We start from the raw sequence: 23,624 nt of genomic DNA on the forward strand, positions 1-23,624 counted from the left end.
GATTTTCAAGTTCTTTATAAATTTTGGTTATTAACCTCTTGTCAGACGTATTGTCAAATATGTTCTCCCATTGTGTAGTTTGGCTTTTAATTCTGTTCTTATTGTCTTAAGCTGTGATCTGGAAAAAGCCCAAGTGTCCGTCGGTGGACAAGTGGATCAAAAAGCTTTGGTACATATATACTATGGAATACTACTCAGCCATAAGAAATGATGACATTGGATCATTTACAATAACATGGATGGACCTTGATGACATTATACGGAGTGAAATAAGTAAATCAGAAAAAACTAAGAACTATATGAATCCATACATAGATGGGACATAAAAATGAGACTCAGAGACATGGACAAGAATGTGATAGTAACTGGGGGGGGGCAAGGAAGGAGAGAGAGGGGGTGGGGAAGGGGAGGGGCACAAAGAAAACCAGATAGAAGGTGACAGAAGACAATTTGACTTTGAGTGAGGGGTATGCAACATAATCAAATGTCAAAATAATCTGGAGATGTTTTCTCTGAACATATGTACCCTGATTTATCAATGTCACTGATTAAAATTAATAAAAAAAACCAGTGGGTAAAAAGAATATATGGATGTAATAAAAACTGCATATCTAGGTCATATCCGTCCATAATCTGTCTCTATCTATCTATGTTTCAAAAATGCGCACAACTTTATTGTCCTATATCTTTTCATTTAATGTATCCTAGACCACTTTCAGTTTCAGCGAACAGACATCTGATATTCCCTCATCTTGCTGCACCAGGTGTTCTTAACCAGTTCACTGCTGGTGGAAATGCAGTTTGGTTCAAGTATTTTGCTATTACAAATTATTCTACAATGGAAATCCTTTCGCATGGACCTTGGCACATTGTGTAGAAACGCAGGGTAAATCTCTGCAGTGGAATTGTCGGCCCAAAGGGGATGTGGGTTGTAAATGATAATACGCATTATCAAAGTGTTCTAAAAACAGATTGCCCCTATTTATACACGCACTCAAAGTCTTCTCCAGCTGAACACTCACCTTACCGTTTAGACACGGTGAACTGTCTCCCAGCCAGGATGGGAGAAGCCTTCCTGAGGATAAAACCCATCAGGCTGGCCGGCACTGCCCGTTTATGTGACTTTTAATGGGTCCTCCCGCTCCTATCTGACACATCGCTGTTTTCGTTTATGCTTTTTTTTAAAATCAAACACTAGCAGTCCTGTATCTTGTGTCTGTCACAGTTCTTATTCACGTTCTTGGCATTTCTCTCAGGGTTTTATTAGTCATTTCGTGTTCCAGCTCCTAAAATTTCTATCACCTGCATCCTGAGGATTTGGTTGTAGTCAGAAGATGCTCAGAATACTAAGGGGCCGTGGGAGGAACCGCGGGTCCCCAGAGCACTGCTTCCTCCCTATCTGTTTGGTGATTCAGGGCTGGGTGTCACTGTTCTGTCTGTTCTCAGGGGCCGGATGCTCTGGGGGTGCTGACACTCTGGTTTGTTTCTCTGAGTGAACTTGGGGATCTCTGTTCAGGCTGCCCTGAAAAACCCTGAGCCCGGTGAGATGCTGGGGTCTGGAGTTCTGTTATGCCTCTCATAAAACACCAGACCCAGGTCCAAACGCTCACAAAGTGTTTCAATCTACGCTGTGGCATCTGGAAGAAATCCTTCTACACCTGGTCGTTTGAAAACAGGCGCAGGAAGTCAGGGAGGAGGAAACCCCAGTGGAAGGAGAAATCATAAAACACAAAACTTCATCCTAAAGAATCTCAAGAGAAACATAGCCTCTGTCCTACAACGACAGAGTCTTCCTGATGATTAGGGGACAGCAAAGCACAGACAGAAGCCGGCATCAGTGGTCAAATTCATCGCTAGGATTGTGTTTTAGTATTTTGCCTCCAAACGTCCTGCTGATGACAAGGCACCCAAGATGATAACTTCCGCCAGGAAACTGGGAGTCATATTTTGAGCCATCAGTCACCACGGTAGTTCTACGGGTACCGTCAGCCTCAGGCGATGTAAGGTGCTTCTTCTTTGCCAGGCACTGAGCTAGATGTTGGAAAGAAGGGAGATGACCCACTCTAAGTCTTTACCTTTTATCAACATACTTACTGTTTATGAGTTGATACAAGTCATCCAGTACACATAGGATGGGAGAAAACCCACCAACCCTATCTCCTCATTATAAAAACTACATGTTGAAGATATTAAATAAATGGCTCCACACTGGAACCTGGCTCCCTTTGGAGCATATGTGAGCTACTAGGTTTTGTCTAAACCAGTGGCTCTTAACAAGGGGCATTTTGCTGCCTCCCCGCTCCCAGGGGGTTGTTAATGTCTTCGGAGGTCAGGGTGTGCTACTGGCAGCTAACGGATAGAGACCAGGGATGCTGCTAAGCGTCCTGTAGCGCATAGGACCAAACACACACACATACTCTCTCTTTTTCTCTCTCTCTCTCACACACACACTCACCTGCAGCAAAGACTTTCCTAAAAGCATCCATGTCAGCCACTCAGTCTGTGATAATCCTAACTTATCTGCTGTACAAACCCTGATATCTTGACTCTGGAGATCTCATAGTCTGTGTAAGTTTCAAGATCATTTCCCGGTGAATTATGATACAAGAGGAAGACACCATAATAATCCTTTTTGTATTTTTTTTAAGAAAAAGAAAACGTTTATTAGGATATTCTGGGGGGTGGGAGACAGCTGAAGGGACTACGTACATACAATCTGTAGTGCTTGAGCAAATGCCAACAGAAAACTCAGACGTCAGAAAACCACTCCAAAGTCCGAAGAGTAAAACTTGTCCTTCAAACGCGTAGATGTTCCTTCGTGGGCGTCGGGGATAAAGCATGATGCAAACAATGTAGAAATGACCCCGGGAGAACACACGGGCTCCTCAGAAAGCAGATACACCCGAGGATGAGACACCTGTATCAGCTTCTACAAGTGGAAACACTCGGGGAACACACAATATGAAATGCGGACCAGAAGGAGAGCCGTTCAGCTGGGTCCACTCAGGGAAGCCCACGCTGCCCCTCACCCCAGCTCTGATGGGGCTGGGTGTCCGAACCCCTCTCCCAGGGCCGAATCCTAAAACAACCCTACAACCGGGAACCCTCACTATATTCCACCTGTCTTGATTGTTAACCCGCAGGAAACAGAAAGAACACGTAGCTGAGCCGTACCCTGGGGTTAAGAGTAAAAATGCAGCGCCATCTGAAAGAGTACAACAAAAAAGCTCCGCATCCTAAAGCTCACAGGGCTCCCCAGCGGGAGTCGGATTAAACAAGAGAAAATAATTTCAATATCAAGGGATAGAGCGCAAGAGAGGAGAGAATTCTTGAAAGCAAACTCTGTGCTGAAAAGTGGTTCCCCCCCTCCCGCCCTCTGGGGGACAAAGAGAGAAGAGAGAAGAGAGATAATTAGAACTGTAAGGCCCTGGATTTCAAGTTCCTGAAACTGTTTCTTCAACCCTCTGAGGGCCATCAGCTATTTCTAAACTCAGAAAAGGTACCGACATACCTGATCTATGTAAGACCACAACCCACTAAGGCCAGGCAATCTGCGTTTGGGTGCTACGGTGCCCATCTCTTTCTTTCCTCCCCACATTATGACTACAGCTTAAAAACAAAAACAAACAAACAAAGACCCAGATCAAGCACGCTTTGCACAGAAATGCATGCTGGGTCACACCACTCTGCAGTGTTTGTGACAGAGAGGGAGCTTTCGCTATGAAATTCAAGTGCCACTGTGCAAAGAAGGCCCAGAGTACCTTCAGCTGTGTCCCCGCGACAGACGCCCTGCCCGGCCCCATGAGAAAGGACGTCATGAGGGTCCTTTCCCCCCCTGGTAACGGCTTTGCATTTCCCATACCCAAGGCATCCACTGGCTGTTCCAATTCTGCGTCCTATTTTTAGTCTATGATCTATGTCATGTCTGGCCAGCATCGGGTCACTGCAAATCTTTAAGGATGTTGAATGAGCACTGTTTGCTCTTCTTGGCTAAAGCAGTTCTGCTGTCTCCTCTTCTCACCTGTACCATGGCTGGCACCTGATGGCTAGGACAGTTCACTGGTGTACCCACCTGGCCATGTGCACGCCCCTCTGAGGTTCAGAGTGTGAGCCCACTGGCTTTTCTGGGGCAGCTTCTGAGGCTCAGGCTGAGGGCGGGTGTGTCCGCCGCCTCCATCACGGTGGAACTGTGGGAAGTGGCTGTCGTATGCATTGAAAGTGAGACTGACTTCTTAGCAACTAAGTCTGAACAACAGCTTTGTGGACTATTTATACGGCGAAGTGCGATTCTCCAAAGGATCCCGAAGTGAAGGATTCTGCCAATCTGGGAAAGATGGTGCTCCTCTAAGCTGTTGTCAGAGGGCCCCATATTCTCTTGGGGGACCTTCAGCGCCAAAGGAGAGTTTGCACAACTAGAATAGATATTCAGTAATGTGCTGAATCGGTCAGCACCTGCGTCTGCTCCTCAGATGCTGTTCCTGGGTTGGTCTGGGACCGGTGGGGTGGACCACCTCACTTGCTAGCAGCCTGCACTGAGGCAAACAGAAGAATCAGCAGACTCACTGGCTAATGTCCTAGGGAATCCGTCCACCCCATCTGGGGTCCTGTCCTTTCTGGGACTGGCTGGTTATGCTCAGCTTCTCCTTGGGACACAGGCTCGGTTTTTATCACTCTTCTGAACACACAGTGGGCTGATTTAAAGCTGCTTTGAATCTAACACTTTCTTCAGCTCTTCCTCCCAAGTCACCCCGAAAACCCTCAGGGGGACCCTTTGCTGTCAGAGTGTAACAGCTTGGTACCATCAAGATTATGCCAACGAACCCAATTTTGTGACTCTCTCACAGAAGCCAAGTCCTCCCATGTCCCAGAGCAGTGAACACCTCTCACAGGCCTACTCTCTGCTCGGGAAGGCTGCTGAGTGGGAAGACATGTTCAAACAAAGGACAGGTCTCTGGCAAGTCTCTTGGCACTTTGGACAAAACCAAACCATAGGGATTAGTAAGAAAGCCCAGCCTGGGAGGAAGAGGACAAAGTCAGAGAACACCTTCAACTGATGCCAGTGCTGGGCTTGGCAGCTGCCCTGGAGCACAAACAACCCCCCCCCCCCCGGCAGTGGGATGAGAGGCTGATGTTGGCACCTGCCAGAGGCAGACAGCCCAAGTTGCAGCTGCACTGGTCAGATGAGCCTGGAGACCTTAGGGGCTGAGACCTCAATGACTGTTAGCAGGCTGCGGTTCTCGGCAGGCAGTTTACTGAAACACGGTTTGTGGACCATCCCCACCTGCTCTGGGCTGGCTCTCATGACGTCAGAAGTGCAGGTGGCGTGTCCCACTGAACAACTGCCTGGTCTCCAGGAACAGGAGCTCATCGGAGAGCACCAGACAACAAAGGGATGCCTGGAGCGGGTGTAGCAGGAGGGACCAGGCAAAGAAGGGGCTCAGGGGAGGGCTGAGTGGATAAGCTTCCTACTAGAGGACTGGCATCATCTTCAGATCACCTGGCTCCTGAGAAAGAAGGCTTCTCCATCTTCCAAAAGCCAGGGTTACGTGTAAAAAAGACATCTGGTGGAACAAGAATTAATCGAGGTATGACTAAGTTCAGAGTGATTAGGATGAAGAACTGATGGGAAGGGACCCTGTTAAATCCTTCGGCAGTAATTAACAAGGGTAGGGGGCGGGGGCTTCAATAATCAATATGAAAGAGAACGGAATCAGCCAATACCTTAAGACAGCTATCCTTGTGAAATGAAATGTCCCACTAAATACATCCGGGGTTGGAGGCAGTGGCAAAACCCACCGATTTAAGGCCTGTGCAGTGAAGATATGTTTCAGAGGTATAGTCCACATGTAAAATTCTAAACCATTGACTTAAGACAAATGGTCACTTGAAAATAAAAGCTCATGTCACACTCAACACGAGTTGCCTGTCTGAAGAACACCCGAACTTAGCTTCTTAGGGTATCCAACCAAATTCCCTGCTGTTTCACTCTTAGACTGTCTAAAAAGAAGTTATTTTCTCTGTCAGCCAGCTACTAGCTCTGGCTTGCTTCCCGCGGAGGCACTGCTGTCTAATGCAAGGAGCTCTGGCTTTTCTGTTAGGACAAGTGTCCTGTTCGGATCAGTAAGGGACATCAGCCAGCTGTATGATCCGTTCACCCATGGCAGGTGGCCTCTTGTTGCACCTTGACTTGTGTCCTTTCTTGAAACTCCCCAAGGTCAGTGCAGCCTGGCCCTGCTGCTGTCACAGTGCCGGGGCCACTTGTAATTTACTGTTGTCTGTTGTCATTTCTCATGGTCTCATCTGCTGTATCAAAGAACAGAAGCCACCAAGATCCCAGTACACCAAGAACAGCATCGGAGGACAATCAGAAAATGTGAATTCCCTGGTCCGGCGTTTACTGACGCTGTCCACATACGTCCGACTATGTGAACAGAAACATTTTTTTTTTTTTTAAAGAGAGACCCTCCGAGGCTGCTCTTCGGTAAATGACAACAGCAGAAAGACTCAGGAGCTGGATTCGAAGAAAAGAATTTGCTGATTATTTTCATTCCCACGGCTCTTCCATCCCTTTTCCCAAGCAAGCACTTTCCATTGACTCAGCAATGTGTCTGCCCCATCCCACCCCCTTCCCTAGTGCAGCAGAAGGAATGTTTGGGAGTCTCTGACTCAGAGGACAAAGATGCAGGTGGGCAGTGGGACTAGGGCTGCAGAGGACCCCTCCTCTGAGCACATACACGACAAGGACAGTCCTAATACAGACCACATCACAGGCCACAGCCGCTCTGGAGGAAGCCCGACCTGTATTTGATGAAGTCACACACACACAGCTTCTAAGACACTTTTAACCACAGGATAAACAAAAATTTTTCCCTTAAAATTCATTTTAATGGAAACCACACTCCTATTGCACTTTGCATATAGTTTGCTCTACTTGAATGAAAAAACTACCTGTGTCATTCTCAACTTACATTTTATTTTTCTATTCGAGCTTTGAAAAATTCAGATATGGAAAAATAAAGAATCAGGTGGCATTCTCAATTCCCTCTCTTCCTTGTGCCTTCTTCCTTCCTGTGCTCTATCAAAAAAGATACACGAACATAGTTTGGCCAAAGATAGTCAGCATCAAAGTGAATGAATGTGCTTCTAAATCAGTACAGCCAGCTTGCCTTTCTTCTTTCTCTGCGATTACACTGGGCGTGGCTAGACAGGACCTGGGAGTCATGGTCTACATGAACAAAAATTACTGCTTTTGTTTTGCCCAAGTCAACTACAATGACATGCTTTCTGCAAGAGGCCTGAGCCCCAGCAGATAGCCCTTGTACTGGGTGCTTCCCTAAATGCAGGGCTGAAAGACAAGAGGTAGTAAATCATTTCTGCTTTCAGCACTGCAAAAAAAAGGGGGAGGGGGTAAAAGATTTAAGTCAATCGCCTCCTCCAGTCCTGGGGCCAATGATGGCGTTTCAGGGCCCCCGTGTTAAGCTGAGATCACAGCGAAGGGCAGAGACACTTGCTTGGCCTGATTTTCTAAGAACCTCCCTAATGTGAACATCACCCCCCACCCACCCCTGAGGTTATTTAATCAGCAATTTATTTTCAAATTGAGGATTTGGTAACTAATATGCTTCTATCGCTGAAGAAAAATGAGATCTTTGTTGGTGATAGATGAGGCTTTTCAAAATTTAATTTACGTGTTGTACATCCATGCGTTCTTCACTGAAGGATACCCTTGTTAGCGCTGATAACTCCCATTTCCTGTCGGTCATCTGATGCTAATTAGGGCCGCTGTTGACTGCAGAAGTAATCGATAGCTTCCCACAGTAGATCACATAGACTCAGACCCATCTGCAATTAGTCCCGTGTAGCTACACAGGGATATCTTAATTAAAACTAAATATGCCTGGTAAGAGATATGCTTCAAAGATGACTGGAATTCCAAATATTTTGACACATTTAAAGGGTTTATTCAATGTAAGTCTTGAGGAAACTTTTCACTAATCAAATGTGTTTGATGAGTTTCCCTTGAAAACATTTTGAAGTGAAAAAAGTTAGTACTTAGTAATTATCCACTTGTCTTTATTAACATTTTGGCCATAAATGCACATCAAACACCAACAGAGCTAAAAGACTATGCCTTCATCTTGGATTTAATAGGTTTTTCACCGCAGTAGTTTAACTAATTCTTCCAAGGCAAACATCAGCGGGCAAAGGGGACCGGTATGACATGTGACCAGGGATTCCTCCTCCAGCCTCTCTACTGACGTGACAAGGAGCGCGGTGCGGCCAGCCCTTTACGAAGGTGGAACCTCACCTGCTCTGTTTGCTTTCGGAGAAACATGGCTTCCAGCACCCGATTATTGTAGATTCTGAATCTCGCTGTTCCAACCAGACTCAAAAGCACACTTAGTCTACTTAAGAAAGAGAATGATGGAAGATGAGATGCAGTTCCCAGGCCAGATGTATCGTATCCAGAGTCCTGTTCTGTTCTGTGTATCTGTGCCAACCAGCTCATCTCCGCAGCCCCAACGCTGACCTTGATTCACACATCTGTCTTTTTCACACTGTCAGTTACAGTCTATCACGGAGGACGTAGAACAAGATGCAAGCAGATTCCTGGCCACCTTTAGACCAAACTCCTCTCAGCAGTGGCCAAGCCATCTCAGTTGGGAGTCAAGACAATCTTCAGGAGAAGAACTCTGTACCTTGGCGTGGTTTTGCTTCAGAACAGTGGGTGGCATGTCCCTGCCCCCTGTCCCAATCAAAGCTGCCTTTGCCAGGCAACGTGAAAACCAAGGTACTGGATTGTGTCAATGGCAAGGGTGCCATTAGACATCGCGAAACATTTACGAGTGGCCACTGGTTTCCTCACTGGCTTGCATTTCAAGAAATGACAGAAGACAGTGCTTGGCCACTCTGTTTCCTCCTGCCCGTCCACAATAACATGGCGCAGAACTTTCTGCTCAAGCACGAGACTCCTCCGAGTCTGCCTCGAAGGGCTGTGTTCACAAAGTTAGTATCGGAGCTAACACTACTGACAAGGGGAAAATGAGCTCCGTGTATTTCATAGGAAACCATCAGTAAAAAATGGAGACAATATCAACACTTCCAAAATATAGAAAGCCAATAGTTGAAATCATTTAGTAATAAATCTTTTTTCTACATATAACCTCATACATGTAAAGAGTGTTAGAGTGATGCTTCAGCTCTATTTGACTCTTGTTAGTTTAAGGGCTTCTCATTTGGGTAAGGCTCAGGAGAGTGTCGCCCAATAATCAAGGCTCGGTGAAGTCTGACAACCCACACCCACTCTCTATTTTCACTAGAAGACAGACGCTACATTGGGATGTGATGGGTGCTTTCTGTTTTGTAGGAGAGCGCAGAGCCGTTTACGGAACATAAACATCGGTGTGGAAAAGGCAAGGATGCAGAGGAAGGTGAACGTCAGTACAAGCTTGTTTGCACAAAGTCCACCAGGGTTCTCTTGATGAAAATCTTTGCTGTGTGACCAAAATGCTTGTTAGGCTGTAGTTATGTCATCAGAAATCAAAGCCATTACTTGACATATGGAAGATTCTTGAGGAATACTAACTCCTTCACTAGCTAGTAAAGGCCAGAGTTAAATTGTTAAAATCATCATCATCATCATCATCATCATCATGGCTCCAGTGTGCCTTACAGTCAAATTTACAAATGGTCCCTTTACAATACAACATAGCCCCAAACCATGTGAGTCTGGAATGTAGCACTGCATTGGGTATCCCACAGAAGCCCTAAGGATCACAAGAAGCTTTATTTAAAAATAATAATAATGAGGAACAAAAGGTTTCAGTTGGATGAAACTGTTTTAGCAATGTCTCAACGGAGCCCCTAAAACTGGAATTTCAGATATACAAGAGAACAGGAAACAGATAACGTGGTTTTTTATCTTTTTACAAGTCCGTATTGTTTTTGAAACGCAGCTACAATGTTTCTGCCAAAGACAAAGATAATAGGGCGGAAAGGGCAGTTACCACCAGAACCAGCCATGGGCTCAGACCACAGCGTGGAGGAGCAGCCATCGATTTTGTGGTTATGTGGCTGGAAGCACCCGCAAGACCATCCTTTTCGTAGTCACGCTGTAAGAAAGAACGCTTTCATTATCATCTGACACATGTATTCATTCTATCACAGTGTACTTTAACCACACATCTTTCTCTCTTCCACCCCCTCAAAACCCCTAACTAGCTCTATCTCTCACCACAACTGACCCCAGGATTTCAACAATTCACTGATTTGTGGTTTTATGGGAGCGTTGTGACCCTGGCTGAGAACTAGATACTTCTGATAAACTGCTCAGTATTTATTTTCTTGCTGAGTGGTCATTAAAATCCACTTGGAGGAAAAATGTGAACTACTCTTCTCCCCTCCACTTCCCAGATCCCCTGGTCTCTATTCACCATGGCACCCTCCTGCTTCTGGGTACCAGTGACTGCAGAGGAGTGCTGACTGTCCCTCCCCATCACGGAAGGAGGACAGGAAGAACCACCTGAGAAAACCTGCCCAGGTCACTACCAGTTCCTACAGCTGGATCATACAACTCATTGGAGACCAGCAGAGCAAGCAGGGGTCGCCCTTCCCTCCACTGACCATTCGACCCTCCATTTTATAGATGGAGTCTGCCCTGCTCATCAGTAGGAGAGCCCAAACCAGAACTCCTGCTTCCAGATTCCCAGTCAGCACAGCTGCCCTCCCCTAGGATGCACGGGTCCATCCCCCTCCGGCACTACCTCAACCCCAGCATGCCATATCTTCTTGACACAATGAGCTCTGATCATGATAGACTCATCCACCTCCACACCTGTAAACTGGGGAGAGTGACATGGCCTGTCCCAGATACCTCTGGGTTGCTATAGCAATAAGAGGAACTGCAGATAGAGGCTATCTGGCAAGCAGTGAGAGTCGTTTTCTGTGCCAGATGGTATTACGTGACTACGGCACTGGGACAAGGATCTTCACGCTAGGTCCAGTTCTGAGATGAAGATCCCACACTTAGGTCTGACCACGTTAGACCTCCAAGGCCAGAGGCACATGGAGGACGCCTTACATTGTTTTCTGGACCCCAAACCTTGTTATCGTTGAGCCCTGCACACCGTACCCTGCCCCCAGGGCTCTAAGGCTCTATCTCTAGAGACGCAGGGAGACCCAGAAACATCACTTACATCAGAAAGACAGAGGTGTGTACTGCCCGACACGTTGGATTTCAGCTTCTGTGCCTGGGGAGAGACAAACACACACACATATAAAATCACTCCTACATAATATGAAAGAGTAATTACTGACGGTCCATTAACCAACCATCTAGGCAGTGCCACTGATAGAGATATATGAGCCCCATATATAACTTTAAATTTTCTAGCAGCCACATGAGTAAATAAATAGCAGGTGAAATTAGTTTCAATAACATTTAACCCGCCTGACCAGGCGGTAGCACAGTGGATAGAGCATCGAACTGGGATGCGGAGGACCCAGGTTCGAGACCCCGAGATTGCCAGCTTGAGCATAGGCTCATCTGGTTTGAGCAAAGCTAACCAGCTTGGACCCAAGGTCGCTGGCTCCAGCAAGGGGTTACTCGGTCTGCTGAAGGCCCACAGTCAAGGCACATATGAGAAAGCAACCAATGAACAACTAAGGTGTCGCAACGAAAAACTGATGATTCATGCTTCTCATCTCTCTCCGTTCCTGTCTGTCCATCCCTATCTATCCCTCTCTCTGACTCTGTAAAATAAATAAAATAACATTTTACCCAATATTTTCCATCTCAACATATAAATCAATATAAAGGTTATTGGGATACTGTATTTATATTCTTTTTTTCCCTACCAAGTCTTCAAAACATGAATAGCACATCTCAGTTTGAACCAACCCCATTTCAAAGGCTCCGTATCTCCCCGGGGCTAGTCGGGGCAGCACAGGATGAGGCTGCTAAAGACAAAGTTTTGAAGTTATTTATATTTTGAACTCATTAATGTTTCTGAGAGTTAATTTTGGGAGAATGCCTTCAAGGTAAAAAATGTTGTAATAAAAATCCCTATTTATTGGTAACACAGAGAGAGGTCTTTCTGAAGCTTGTTCATTTGTTCATTCTCGCTGATACTTACCGAGCTGTTTCCCAAGGCTGGGCATGCGCTGCTGTGGACACGCAACTGCGGTCCCTGGGCTCACGGGGCTGCCCCCAGGAAGCAAAGCGCTCCGTGCTTGGAAGCTGAAGCTCAGGACAAGAACTCTTTCAGACTGGTCCCCTCGAGGAACCGAGGAATGGCGCAGGGCACGACAGAGTCCCCAGCCAGCACTCTTAAAACTCCACTGCAAGAGGGCTGAGCTGTGAGAGCTCTAAGTCCCCTAATTCCTCACAACTGGAACAAGTCCCTACCGGGTTCCATTGCTCAGCTGCAATGAAAACTGCTGCCCCAGTCCAGCCCTCCTGTTTTCCAAACAATTAGAGTACAGAGAAGTTGCGTGACTTATCCAGGGTCACACAGCAATTTACTTGTGAGTCAGGTTATAGACCAGTTCTCTAAAATTCTTGAATGAAAACGTCCTCTGTCAGTGTTTCTCCCAGGGAATCCTGGCATGCTGGACTCCTCGTGCTCTACCTGCCCCCCAGTCCACACAACCCCTCCAGGACCTCTACCAACCCAAGAGGAGGCCAGCGGCACGGAATGTCAGAGAGCTCATTTGCCAATGGGATGACCCTGGTTAACCATCACACCAAAATCGGGAGTCTCTGGGCAAGCACCACTGTGAGTGGCACGGGCAGGCCAGGCGCCTGGCGCAGGAAGACTTTGCAGCTCATTGAAGACAGGCTGGCTGAAATGAGAGCAGCTTCACCCAAGCAGTGACTTATTGGCCATCATGCTACTTGGGAAGTATCATAATCTTTACCTAGATTTGCATATGCCAGCTGTGAATATGAAATAGAAACCTTTAAACAGGCATCACAAATAAGACACTAAGAAGCACCCCTAGGCCGTTCAAAGGTCACTAAATGTTATGTATAAGAAGATCAGAAGGGAAACTGGAGGAGGAGTTGAACTTTACTCCAAAACCTACTTATAATCTATATTGACAGCAAATCTGGTCTACTGCATTGTTATCTGCAGAGAATGATGTGTAGAACTTCACATTTCTGTTCAAGAAATAAATTGGAATTGTGCCCAGACACCCACATGGGCCTTAAAACATCACATACAGTCTCTCTTTTCTAGGCCATAATCTAAAGAAGACATAAGATTTTGCTGAGGGCCTTTGTATAATAAGAAGTTCACTAAAATGTGCAGAGACGGAGCCTGACTCCTAGCCTGGGGCACATTATAACTTCAAGTTGTTCCTGGACTTGTGCTCACAGCTCAACTGTACCACAGCGGCCTCGAAGAGTTCTCAGAGCAGTCAGGCCTCCTTCCGACTTGGTTTTATGTAATTAGCACCAGCATGCACTGTTTTCCTCGTTGTATACATAACCTGAGATACTCAGTAGCTATGTGTCTTAGTCATTTCAGGCACCTGTTAGAGTACTGGTATAATGTACACCATTATTAAATGATTGTAAAGAGCCTTCCACCAATACACTAAAAAAGTCTCCTATCTTAACAGATTTTCTTAAGTGGATCACGTATAAGCATAGGCAGATTTCTGGTCCTCATTTGTTACTGAGTGTTCACCCGTGTACAGTATTATATAGGCATTCAACCAGGTAGAAATGCACAGGTCTAAACTCCGAGGCTCTTGTCTGCTATCTGGGAGTGGTTGGGATAATTGTCCAATCACCCAGGAAAATGCATTTAGACAGGTTCCAAGTCTGTGAAGCCCACTTTCTTCCCCCAAAGTGGGCATCTTATTGGCGTCTATGGAAAGGAAATGGTCAACTTCTGGCCTTCTCTCCCGGTAGTCCCACCGGCTTCACTACACCCGGAGGCAGCAGCCCCAAGCTCATCTTCCCGTGAGGACCATTCTGATTGGTGTAATTGGATGAAATGTTGAGTAAAAGTCGTAATGTACAGCCAGGCCCCTACAGATGCTCTAAGAAAATGCCTTCTCGCCTGCTGAACGCCTTCCCAACCCACAGAAGCACTCTGCACCCCCAGAGGCTTAGCGATCCACACACACAGGCCCTCAGACACTCTGCTAATGAAGTCTATTCGCACAGCTTCCCAATGAGGGGTCTAGGTGCAGACCCGAGCAGAGCAGCGCGGGGGCTCCCCCGAACCTAGCAGGGACCACAGGGAAGTCCGTGAGTCTGCTCTGCTCGGACTGAATGCCACCACTCCAGGCAGAGGGACAGACTGGATGCCCAGGGTCTCTCAGGGTTCATAAGCGCAGATGGGGGGGGGCAGAGCCTGGGAATTTAACAGGCTGGCCGCATGCGAGTATCAGTCCTATATGCTGTCTGAACCCCGCCAGTGAACCCTGAGGTCAGAAATCGACCTGTGCAGCTCCAGCGTCCACCTAAGAAAACCCGGCTCTCAAGGCCCACTTTGGAAGCTGGGCAATCTTAACGGCTTTTATCCCGAGCATTTCTGAAAACATCACCAAGCTATCACCGTCTGCCACGCGGGTATGAAAAATGCGAACATCTAATTACAGGGCGTGCTCCAACTTTCAACTCTTGCAAACGGTATTTACCTACTTTACACACTGCCTCACTCGATGCACAGTGAGATGGTCCCGGGACAGTTTAAAAATATTTAATTTTTTAGACCTTGTAAGAGATATTGTGGAAGATATTATAGAAACTGGAAGAGCAACTTTTGTCTCCGGGTTCTAAACGAGTAAAACCCAAAGTATCACAACGGAAGTGCTGGCGCAGAACTGACGGCCACTGGAGGCGGCCCTGCTCACTAATGCCCCGACCTTGCCAGACACGGAACCGCACACCGTGCAGCTTTAAAAACAGGGTATCTCTTAAAGGGGCATAAACGGTGACGGGCGAGGGCTTGACTTGGGGGTGGGAGGTGAACACACAAGACGGTGTACAGAGATGTGTTGTAGAATTTGATTAAAATTTTTTTTAATTAAAATTTAAAAAATAAAAAGGAGAACAGATGCATTAAAGTCAGTGTTAACCATTGCAACAGCCTGTTAGGAAAGAGTGTTTTTTTAACAGCTTGTTCACAGCCACAGAAACACAGGACCACACAGGTTTTCATCTGGAAAATGGAGAGATGAAAAGATACTGGAGAACCCCCCCCCCCACGCCAGTCGCCCTGCCGTTGTTCGGGAAACCCAGGGAGCCTGTTCAGCAGTGTCATAAAATTGTCACCGGCAGTAATCCCTAAGTCCAGGCACGTCACATAATAGAATTTCCGTGACAAGTAATTGCAGGGCCAGACCTCACCGGTCCCTGGCACTAGAGGGTTAATAAATGCATTAGCTGCCGTTAACCTCTGTTACCTGGAGTCAGATTGACGGCTCTCCTGCTTTTTACCCCTGCGATTAGCACTTGGAAAGCCTGCCACAGTGCCAATGGCTTTCCTGTACCGAACACACGGAGACATACATAATTTATAGTTCCCGGTTGAGCCTGCTCATTGCCCACTGCGCGTGCACATGCGCGTTCTGCCTGCAGTAGGCGCTCACCACCCTCGAAGACCCACGGGCCAGGCTTTAGAGAGGCACACTCGCTCTGTCTATGGAACTGGAGACTGAAAAGTGCACCCACTTGGAACCTGACGTTGGCGGCCCCAGCACTCCATTTCTGTAGGAAAGCCAGTGTTTACTCTTGAGCTTTTAGGCAGCTGTCAGCCAGCAGGGTAGGCAACGTTTCTCTATTCTCCTCCATGCGGAAGAAAAGCCAGTTTCTGCTCTACCTCCAGAAAATTAAACCAGAGGAAGTTGCCCGATCCAATAGCAACAGACTGTCCGGGCTGCAGCCAAACGGTTGTAATTAATGATGCTTCTGGTTCTTTTCTCCCTTGCTTTACTGATTAGAGAGATTTGCTATATTAGGAACCTGTTTGCTTAATGACAGAATACAAGCAATAAAGAGAGAAATACACAGACTGTAAAATGCAAACCACTTTGTTCTCCAGCACTCGCTAAGTACCTAGCTGTATCTATCATGCTTGTCAATAGCAGTTTATTAGCATATGAGTCTCCTCTGCCGCACACACTGGACCTTCGCTTGGGAAAATCATTGTGTGACTTCTTCCCGAAATAGTCCAGAACGCACGGCCACTTCTCAATTTAAACCTACACACCTTACATGTTCTCATAAGGCAAGAAAGAGGAAGAAGGACGTGGCCCTAATTCTGAAGAGGGGCTGAGCAGACCAACCTGCTTCTGAGTCTGTATTTTTCACATTGCGTTTTAATAGAATTGACTCACCTGATTACACAGTATACACCTGACGTGCAGGTATACATACACCTGATTTTATGGGTAGTACTTACCATACAACAATTTATTCTATTGCGGATCTGATATGTATTTGCCTGATAATTTTTGCACAATAAACAGAGAAAAAAGCTGCCTACTGCTGCCTCCAAGCTCAGTAATGGTGGTCTGCTTAGTGCTCTGTCATAAATCTTACGTGCTTTCCAGCTTTTCAGATTTTGCCTGTTGGATTTGGGAGAGCCAGGCCGGGGAGGGATTACTGCAGGTCTGGTCACAAGCGGCTTGGCCAGCCTTTCTAAAAATCCCTTTCACTGTCCATGAAACTCACCTTCCTGGCGATTTGCTTTTCCTGCAAACTTGCTAACAGCCATTTGCAACCACTGGTCTGACATGCGCAGTGAAGTCAGAGACGTAAAACAAGCAGACACATAAATAAGGCCTGATCTGAGCCCTTGAACTTGGGGTTTTGTTTTTCAGAGCTTGTGCTTGGCAGGGACAGTATCCGTTTTTTTTTTCCAAGCTGGCCTTTGCCAGCCCCAGGGACCCTGGCACGGGTCAAGAAGGGCTTGAGGGGCAGAGAGGAGGGCCAGGGTGAGATGCAGCTAGTGTCCATATGAGAAGGGCACGGCGAAAAGCCTCGGGCGGCTTCTCTACCCTGTCTCTTCTATCTCCTTCCTCCAACACACTGCGTCTGCGTCCTGCCCGAATCTCAGCCCAAAGGCTTTTATTACATTAAGCTCTAAGAAGGCCTTATAAAGATATTTCACTCAGCACAGTTCAGGAAGGCCCACAGGGTGCCAAGATTTGTTAGTCTGGCAGGCTCTGGGCAGGTTGAACCTGGTCATAAGATGGGCATGAAGAAAGGTCTGAAAGCCTGAAGTCGACCTTCCTTACCAGGAAAAAAGCACAGGCTCGGGATGAGTGAGGAAGGTGTGTATTCATGTTCTAGGATCTGGAAGTTCTTGAATTCCTGACACCCGTGGGGTGTGCCAAGTTTAACTGTGTTCTTTGGCTTGAGCTTAGAGTAGAAACCCTCTTATCTGACAGGATTAGGGACTGGGACCATAGGTCATTGGACAATTGAGCAATTAAGTTAAAGGGAAAACTCATTATCACTTAGAAATTATACCTTTCTATCAAACTTTTTATTTTTTTATTTTAAAGCTTCTTTTCTTTGTTAAATTGTGGGAAGAACGCTTAAGATGAGATCTACCCTCTTAAAACATTTTCATGTGTACAATATAGTATTGTTTCTATAGACACAAGGCTGTAGAGTGGATCTCTCAGGCTTATTTACCTTGCATTACTGAAACTGTAGACCTGTTGAAGAACAGCGTCTCATTTCCAGCCCTACGCAGCCAAAATTCTAGTCTTTGCTTCCATGAGTTTAACTATGTCAGGCACTTCCGACAGGTGGGACCGTGCAGTATCTGTCCTTCTGTGACTGGCTTGTTTCACGTAACAATGTCCTTCAGATTCATTCACGTTGTCACATATTGCAAGATTTCCTTCTTTTTTAAGGCTGAATAACATCCCACCGTACATATCGCATCACAAGTTTTCATGTAACATCCGAATGTCTTTGATTTACTGATTTTTGGATACATGAGCAAGGCCACCCTCTTTAAAAAGTTTTTTAAAGAAAGTTTGCTGATTAGAGTTCCCCAGTTTCTGCAGTCCATTTCTGTAGGAAAGCCAGTGTTTAATCCTGAGATTTTTAGCCACAATTCCCCATTTTAGTTTCTTTAAAACAGGAGAGACATTTGTTTGATACGTGCAGAGAAATCTCAGTGCTGATTTTTTTTTACATTTAAACATTTTTTTTCTCAGTCTATTACAGTTGTCTTGCTCACACCTAATCCAAAGGCTTTTTAAAAAATAAAAATAAAAGGAATTTGCCTTTTCCAATGTATTCAATTTAGTTTCCATTGAAACAACTATGCTTTCTTTGTGCTCTTAGATCAATCAGTCTTGTAATATTTAATTCAGTCATATAAGCCAAATACCAAACACAACAGCACAAAAAGGGTTTGGGAACAAATAAATGTACCTGTCTCTTCTAAGCCTGCTTCTCAACCGGACAGGGCAAGGGGCAGAGGTGGGCAGAGGTGAGCAGGAGAGAGGCCAGGCGCCGGGGGGCACTCAGTCTGCCCCGGGGCATTTGATGGTTTAGAGGGGGATGGAGCAGTCGGCTGCTGTACGGGGCTGGTTAAGCTACTCTGGGTGGAAGTGCTTTTAAAATCCAAGTTGCTGTTGATGGTCTCTTAGCCTCTCTGTGGTCCTTGTGCTGGTCATTTTTGGATTGGGACAGGGGTCGGGAAAAGCAAGCTCCAACTAATGTGGCTTGTGAATGTGATATCCAATCAAACTGGCTCACGATTGCACTGGATTTAAAAATGAATGCGCCGAGAGAGATACAGTCCTGTAAGATATATCAACAGTCCTCCATTAGCTAAGCAGCCCCTCAGGCTTGCCCGTCGGGCTCTGGCACACCATAAAAAGGATGCTGCAGCCCCACGCTTGTAATTTAACGCTAATGGCAGGGTGGCAAGTGACATCGTGCGCAGACAGTGTCTACAGCAGGGAGCTTAATGCGCACGGGGGTTTGCTCCTTTCCATAACTTCCTGGGATCGTCTTACATCTATTGTGCTTTTTTTCTCCAAGTTGGGGCCAACTCACGTTGCCAACGACACCAGAAAACTGTGTTTTCAGTTCATGTTCAATGAGTAAACTATTCAGAGAAGGCGCAATTATGAGCTGTATTTTAGAAAACAAATACCGATGAGAGAGTGCCAAACAATGTGTGAAAGATGTTTCAGTTTGGGGTGGGGGACGGAGAACAAAGATCCAGCGGAGGAAAGGCAAGGAGCAAGGGGGCAATGTTTCCTGGAAAGGAAACATTTGTTTTTGCAAAATGCGCAAGTCGGAAATGCAAATGTCAGGCGCAACAGCAGAGATTCATTGTGGTCTCCGATGAGAAGTGCACTAGGCCTATCTCATCTGACACACATCCTCATCACCATCAGGCGATACTGGATACTGATGAAGCCTCTCGCTCTCCTGTGCGACTCTGTGCCGCTGAGTGCGTCCCGGGATGGCTCTGTGACTCACGGTGGTCACTAGGCTTGGAGAGAAAATGCCATGGCTTGAAGACATACGGACCTAGAGCTTTTTTGTTCACTCTCATTCGGAAGATGGAGCACTCGGTGCTTCAAGAAAAACAAGGTGACAGCAAAGCATTTAAAAAGTTTTCTTTAAAAATATGCTTTTAGAAGACAGAGAAAAATATTCTAGAAAAGAGAGGAAAACCCTCTGTCTCTCTCTTCCCCTCCCGCAGCCAAGGCTCCATTGGAGCAAAGATGGCCCGGGCGCTGGGGATGGCTCCTTGGCCTCTGCCCCAGGCGCTAGAGTGGCTCTGTTTGCGGCAGAGCGACGCCCCGGAGGGGCAGAGCATCGCCCCCTGGTGGGCAGAGCGTCGCCCCTGGTGGGCGTGCCGGGTGGATCCCACTCGGGTGCATGCGGGAGTCTGTCTGACTGTCTCTCCCCGTTTCCAGCTTCAGAAAAATACAAAAAAAAAAAAAAAAGGCAAAGAAAAGAGAGGAAAACCAAGTAGGTTAATAGTGATGATGACGGTGACGATCGCCATTAATAATAGTTCCTGCTGATAGGGACAGCGATCCCAGTCGCATTGTATGGAGTTCTCCCAAGGATTAGAAGGACTTTCTAAGGGGAGCACCCCCCTTTTGTGCAGATCAGGGTTTCTGTACTTGGGCTGGCACTCGCCTAAATTTCTGCAGGTTGGAGTGGCTACGCTGAGATTTGAGCCTGGTTTCTTTGACTCCATGACCAATGCATCTTGACTGCCTGCCAGACATTGCCCACCTTATCTCCCGTAGTCTACAGATCAACCCTTAGAAGTAGTTATTATCCTAGTGACCGCTGAGGAGGCAGGAATAAGCCCACATCACACAGTGAGCATGAACAGAGCCTGCTCAGGCAGCCTTTGACAACCAAGTGGCTGTTGAAAGGAGCACGGCATTAGGGGGCCCTCCCAAGCCTCACCCTGGAAACCAGAGCAACTTGCGCAAATGTGACTTCTTTCGGAAGTCAGAGGTCCTGACGGTTTTTGTTCCCAGAGGGCGCAGAGGTGAATACCTCTCCCATCCTATCCGAGGGGCTTGCAGCAGAGGGGAAGACAGTAGACCTCCTGCAATGTCCCCTCCTGTCCCCCATCCCAAGCTTTCTCTCCAGACAGCCTCATCCATGATGTGACTCCTCTGGGACCTTAACTAGGGCGGAGGAAAGCCTTTCATTGAACCTCACCCCCTGGAGGACTAGTCATTCTCCTCCCATTTGTGAGCTCCCTGGCCAAGCACAAGGCAGAGCCGATTATTTAAGGAGGCATGGTTAGTTAGAAGGCCCAAGGATAAAAGGTCAGTGGGGGATATAAGAAATTGGATTTATTTATTGTACCGGATCTAAGTGAGCTCAGAGGTATTCTCTTAGGTTACCCAGAACAAGAGAGCATATTTATAGCCAAGATGATACAGACACCCTACTCCTTTTTATTAAGCATGTTTATTACTCAGAAAATTGGGTTAAGCAATTGTCCGACTGCTGAATTACCATCCGTCTGATGGGCCAGCATCACTGCCCAGCGGACCACTGGTGCCGGTTGCCTAATGGCTCTTCCCAGAATGCACAGAGGGGGCCTGGCCTTCCCATGCCCTCCTTAAGTTGTTGGTCTCATTTTTTGAGAAAAGTGGTTTAAAAAAAAGATGTTTAGAAGAAGATATCACAAATGGGTGGTCATAAAAAATTAGTTCACCTTAGGACCGACTTTTACAGGATACACACCCTACCTAATGCCCAAGTTCATTTCCCCGATGAATTTTGGGCTAACAGTCATCAAATGCCCCTTAGCACAGGCTTCTTCTGGCTCCTGGTCCAGCACAGACCAACCAGGAAGATTTAAAAAAAAAAAAAAAGATAAAATAATTACTGTGCTGGAGGCTCTGTTGCTGTGCTGAAGAAGTTTAATTTGTTTAATTATCACAACCCTCCTAGGCGGTAGGGTTCATTATTCCCATATTATAGATGATGAATCCAAGATTACGGAGATTAAACCACTTGCCAGTAGAGCCCACTAGAAGGTTTGAGTTGATTGTAGCAAAAGGAGTGATCCTTCATTATTATCTACTCTTAAGCACCACAGCTTCTTTTTCTTAAAAAAACAACAACAAACTTTGAGAACCAACCGTGCCACGCTGTTGGCCTGCTGTCTGTATGATCCCTTGTCAAGCTTCGGCACGGTCTGTGCTTGAGTTACATGATCTCACAGCGAGCTTGGTTTAGTAGTGAAACGGACGATGGTACTGCCCTAACTTTCCACAGGACCTCGGAATCACTAGCCGCTAGCCCTGGCGCTGTTACAATGTAGCGGTTGTCACGAGCTGGGGCAGGTAATAGGAGGAGGGAACAGTTGAAACGGGGAGCAAATGCCTGTCTCTGCCCAGCAAGAAGGGATTCCGGCGGTGGCATCCTTACTGAGATGACTGTGACTGTGACCTGGCAAAAAGATACTTAATGCCCTTGGGATGGGCAGCCTTAAGTTCTTCCAACCAATGCCAAATTTCAACTAGCAACTCTCTGGAGCTGACAGTCTCAGGAAAGGTGAGGCAGCTAGAGAACTGAGTGGGGGACAGAGGAAAGGGGTCCAGTTGTCATTTCAGGATGATGCAAGAGGGGGGTTCTAGCCACTGTGGGTAACCTCTGTCCAACCTGCTTACCAAGTTCAGAGTCAGCTTCCCCGCTGTTTACATACGAGGCACTGCTGTTTGTAACACAGAATGCCAACAGGCTGTGAGCCCCAAGCCCCTGGAATGCACCGAGAGAGGAAGAGCCGAGCCGGCCAGGACTTCCCCTGGCCATTACCATTTCTGCGTAACAGAGCTGAGCCAAGGCTGGTCTGCCCAAGAATCACTCTGGACCCAAAGGTCCTGGGACGGTGTTCCCAGAGTGTACTCCATGTTTGTCTACCTGGCCCAGGTCCTCCTCTCTTATTGCCTTCAGTTGTCTGACAACTTACCCTTGGAAAAAACCCAGAAATAAAATAATAACAGGAACTACAATTCCAATGACAACATGAGATAATGCCTTCTCCCCTACACTGTAGGCTAATGCTTTAATTAGTCCTCCTGATAGTATATAATTACATTAGAATTTAGGGATCCCTATTTTCCCAGTTCCCAGGATGATGAAATAGGGGTTATCTGGAGCATTAATAAGATTTTATTAGAGTTAAAAGCTGGGGCTGAACTGGTATGATCCAGGGGCCGTGTATAAAATGAAGAATCTTCTCCGGAGAGATCCAATGAGCTCCCTGGTTCCTGCTGACTCTCTTAGCCTTGCTGATGTTCACCTTGTGCTTGGCAAATAGACTTATTCTAACTATAGAGATTAGAAATAAAAAGGGCGGGGGAGAAGGAGAGAAAAATAATAACTCAGAGAACTGTACCCTGTGTGCTTAATTTGGAGGTCTTTCTGGTAGAGAGAAATAGACGCCATGATCTGCCTTTGTTGGAAAGGGGACATCTGGGCTTATTAAAGGTGTGCACTAGATTTAGATAAAGGCTATTTTTCTAAGTCATTAAATTGGTTTTTTAGAAATTTTACTCTTCTTCATTTGAACAATTATTAAACTATAAAATAGAACGGCACAATTGCTAAAACCGTAATCTGAAGTTTTACAGCCAGCTATAAATGCTGTATTATTAAACGACACTAAGGACGCTCAAGCCCATTACAACTTTTCAAATGAATTAGAAAACCCTTCAGAGCTGATAAAATAATCTTAAACTACAGTATTGTGTATTCCAACAATATGTTAAGCCCGAAGTTGGCTACCATGCAAATGTGCCAATCACAAAGAAATCATTACTTGAATTAAGTTTGCAGAAGCCCGAGATCTGATAGCATCTGCTTCAGCAAGGTGGGAGAACCCCTGATGTGTGCACGCTGTGCTGGGCTGGGCAGGGCAGGAGAGCCCAGCCCCCTCGCCCGGGCAGGGACAGTTCTCCACGTTCCTTCAACCGCGGGGAATAGCCAAGAGTCAGAGCTTCACTTGTCGGTTTCTGAGGCTGCACAAATGACACTAAGCAGGACGCTGTGGGTTAGGGAAGATCTGGGGAGGTCCAGGGAGATCCCGGGGATGCTCCCACACAGAGCAAAGGCCATGTGAGGACACAGCGAGGAGGCA

At 46.6% G+C, this 23,624-nt stretch overlaps 1 protein-coding gene across 3 annotated transcripts in view; it reads right to left on the minus strand.

The window, feature by feature from the left end:
• Positions 1-9,768: 9,768 nt before the first annotated feature.
• GFRA1 (GDNF family receptor alpha 1) overlaps positions 9,769-23,624 on the minus strand; it is a 188,733-nt gene continuing 174,877 nt past the window's right edge. For all 3 annotated transcript variants that reach the window (XM_066239118.1, XM_066239119.1, XM_066239117.1), the window contains 2 exons: positions 11,196-11,249; positions 9,769-10,112 (listed from right to left, as the gene is read on the minus strand). In XM_066239118.1, the coding sequence (XP_066095215.1) occupies positions 9,957-10,112; positions 11,196-11,249 (210 nt within the window). In that variant the 3' untranslated portion in view covers positions 9,769-9,956. The remainder of the gene's footprint in view (positions 10,113-11,195; positions 11,250-23,624) is intronic.

This window comes from Saccopteryx bilineata, chromosome 7 (assembly GCF_036850765.1).
Source record: "Saccopteryx bilineata isolate mSacBil1 chromosome 7, mSacBil1_pri_phased_curated, whole genome shotgun sequence".
Classification (NCBI taxonomy): domain Eukaryota; kingdom Metazoa; phylum Chordata; class Mammalia; order Chiroptera; family Emballonuridae; genus Saccopteryx; species Saccopteryx bilineata.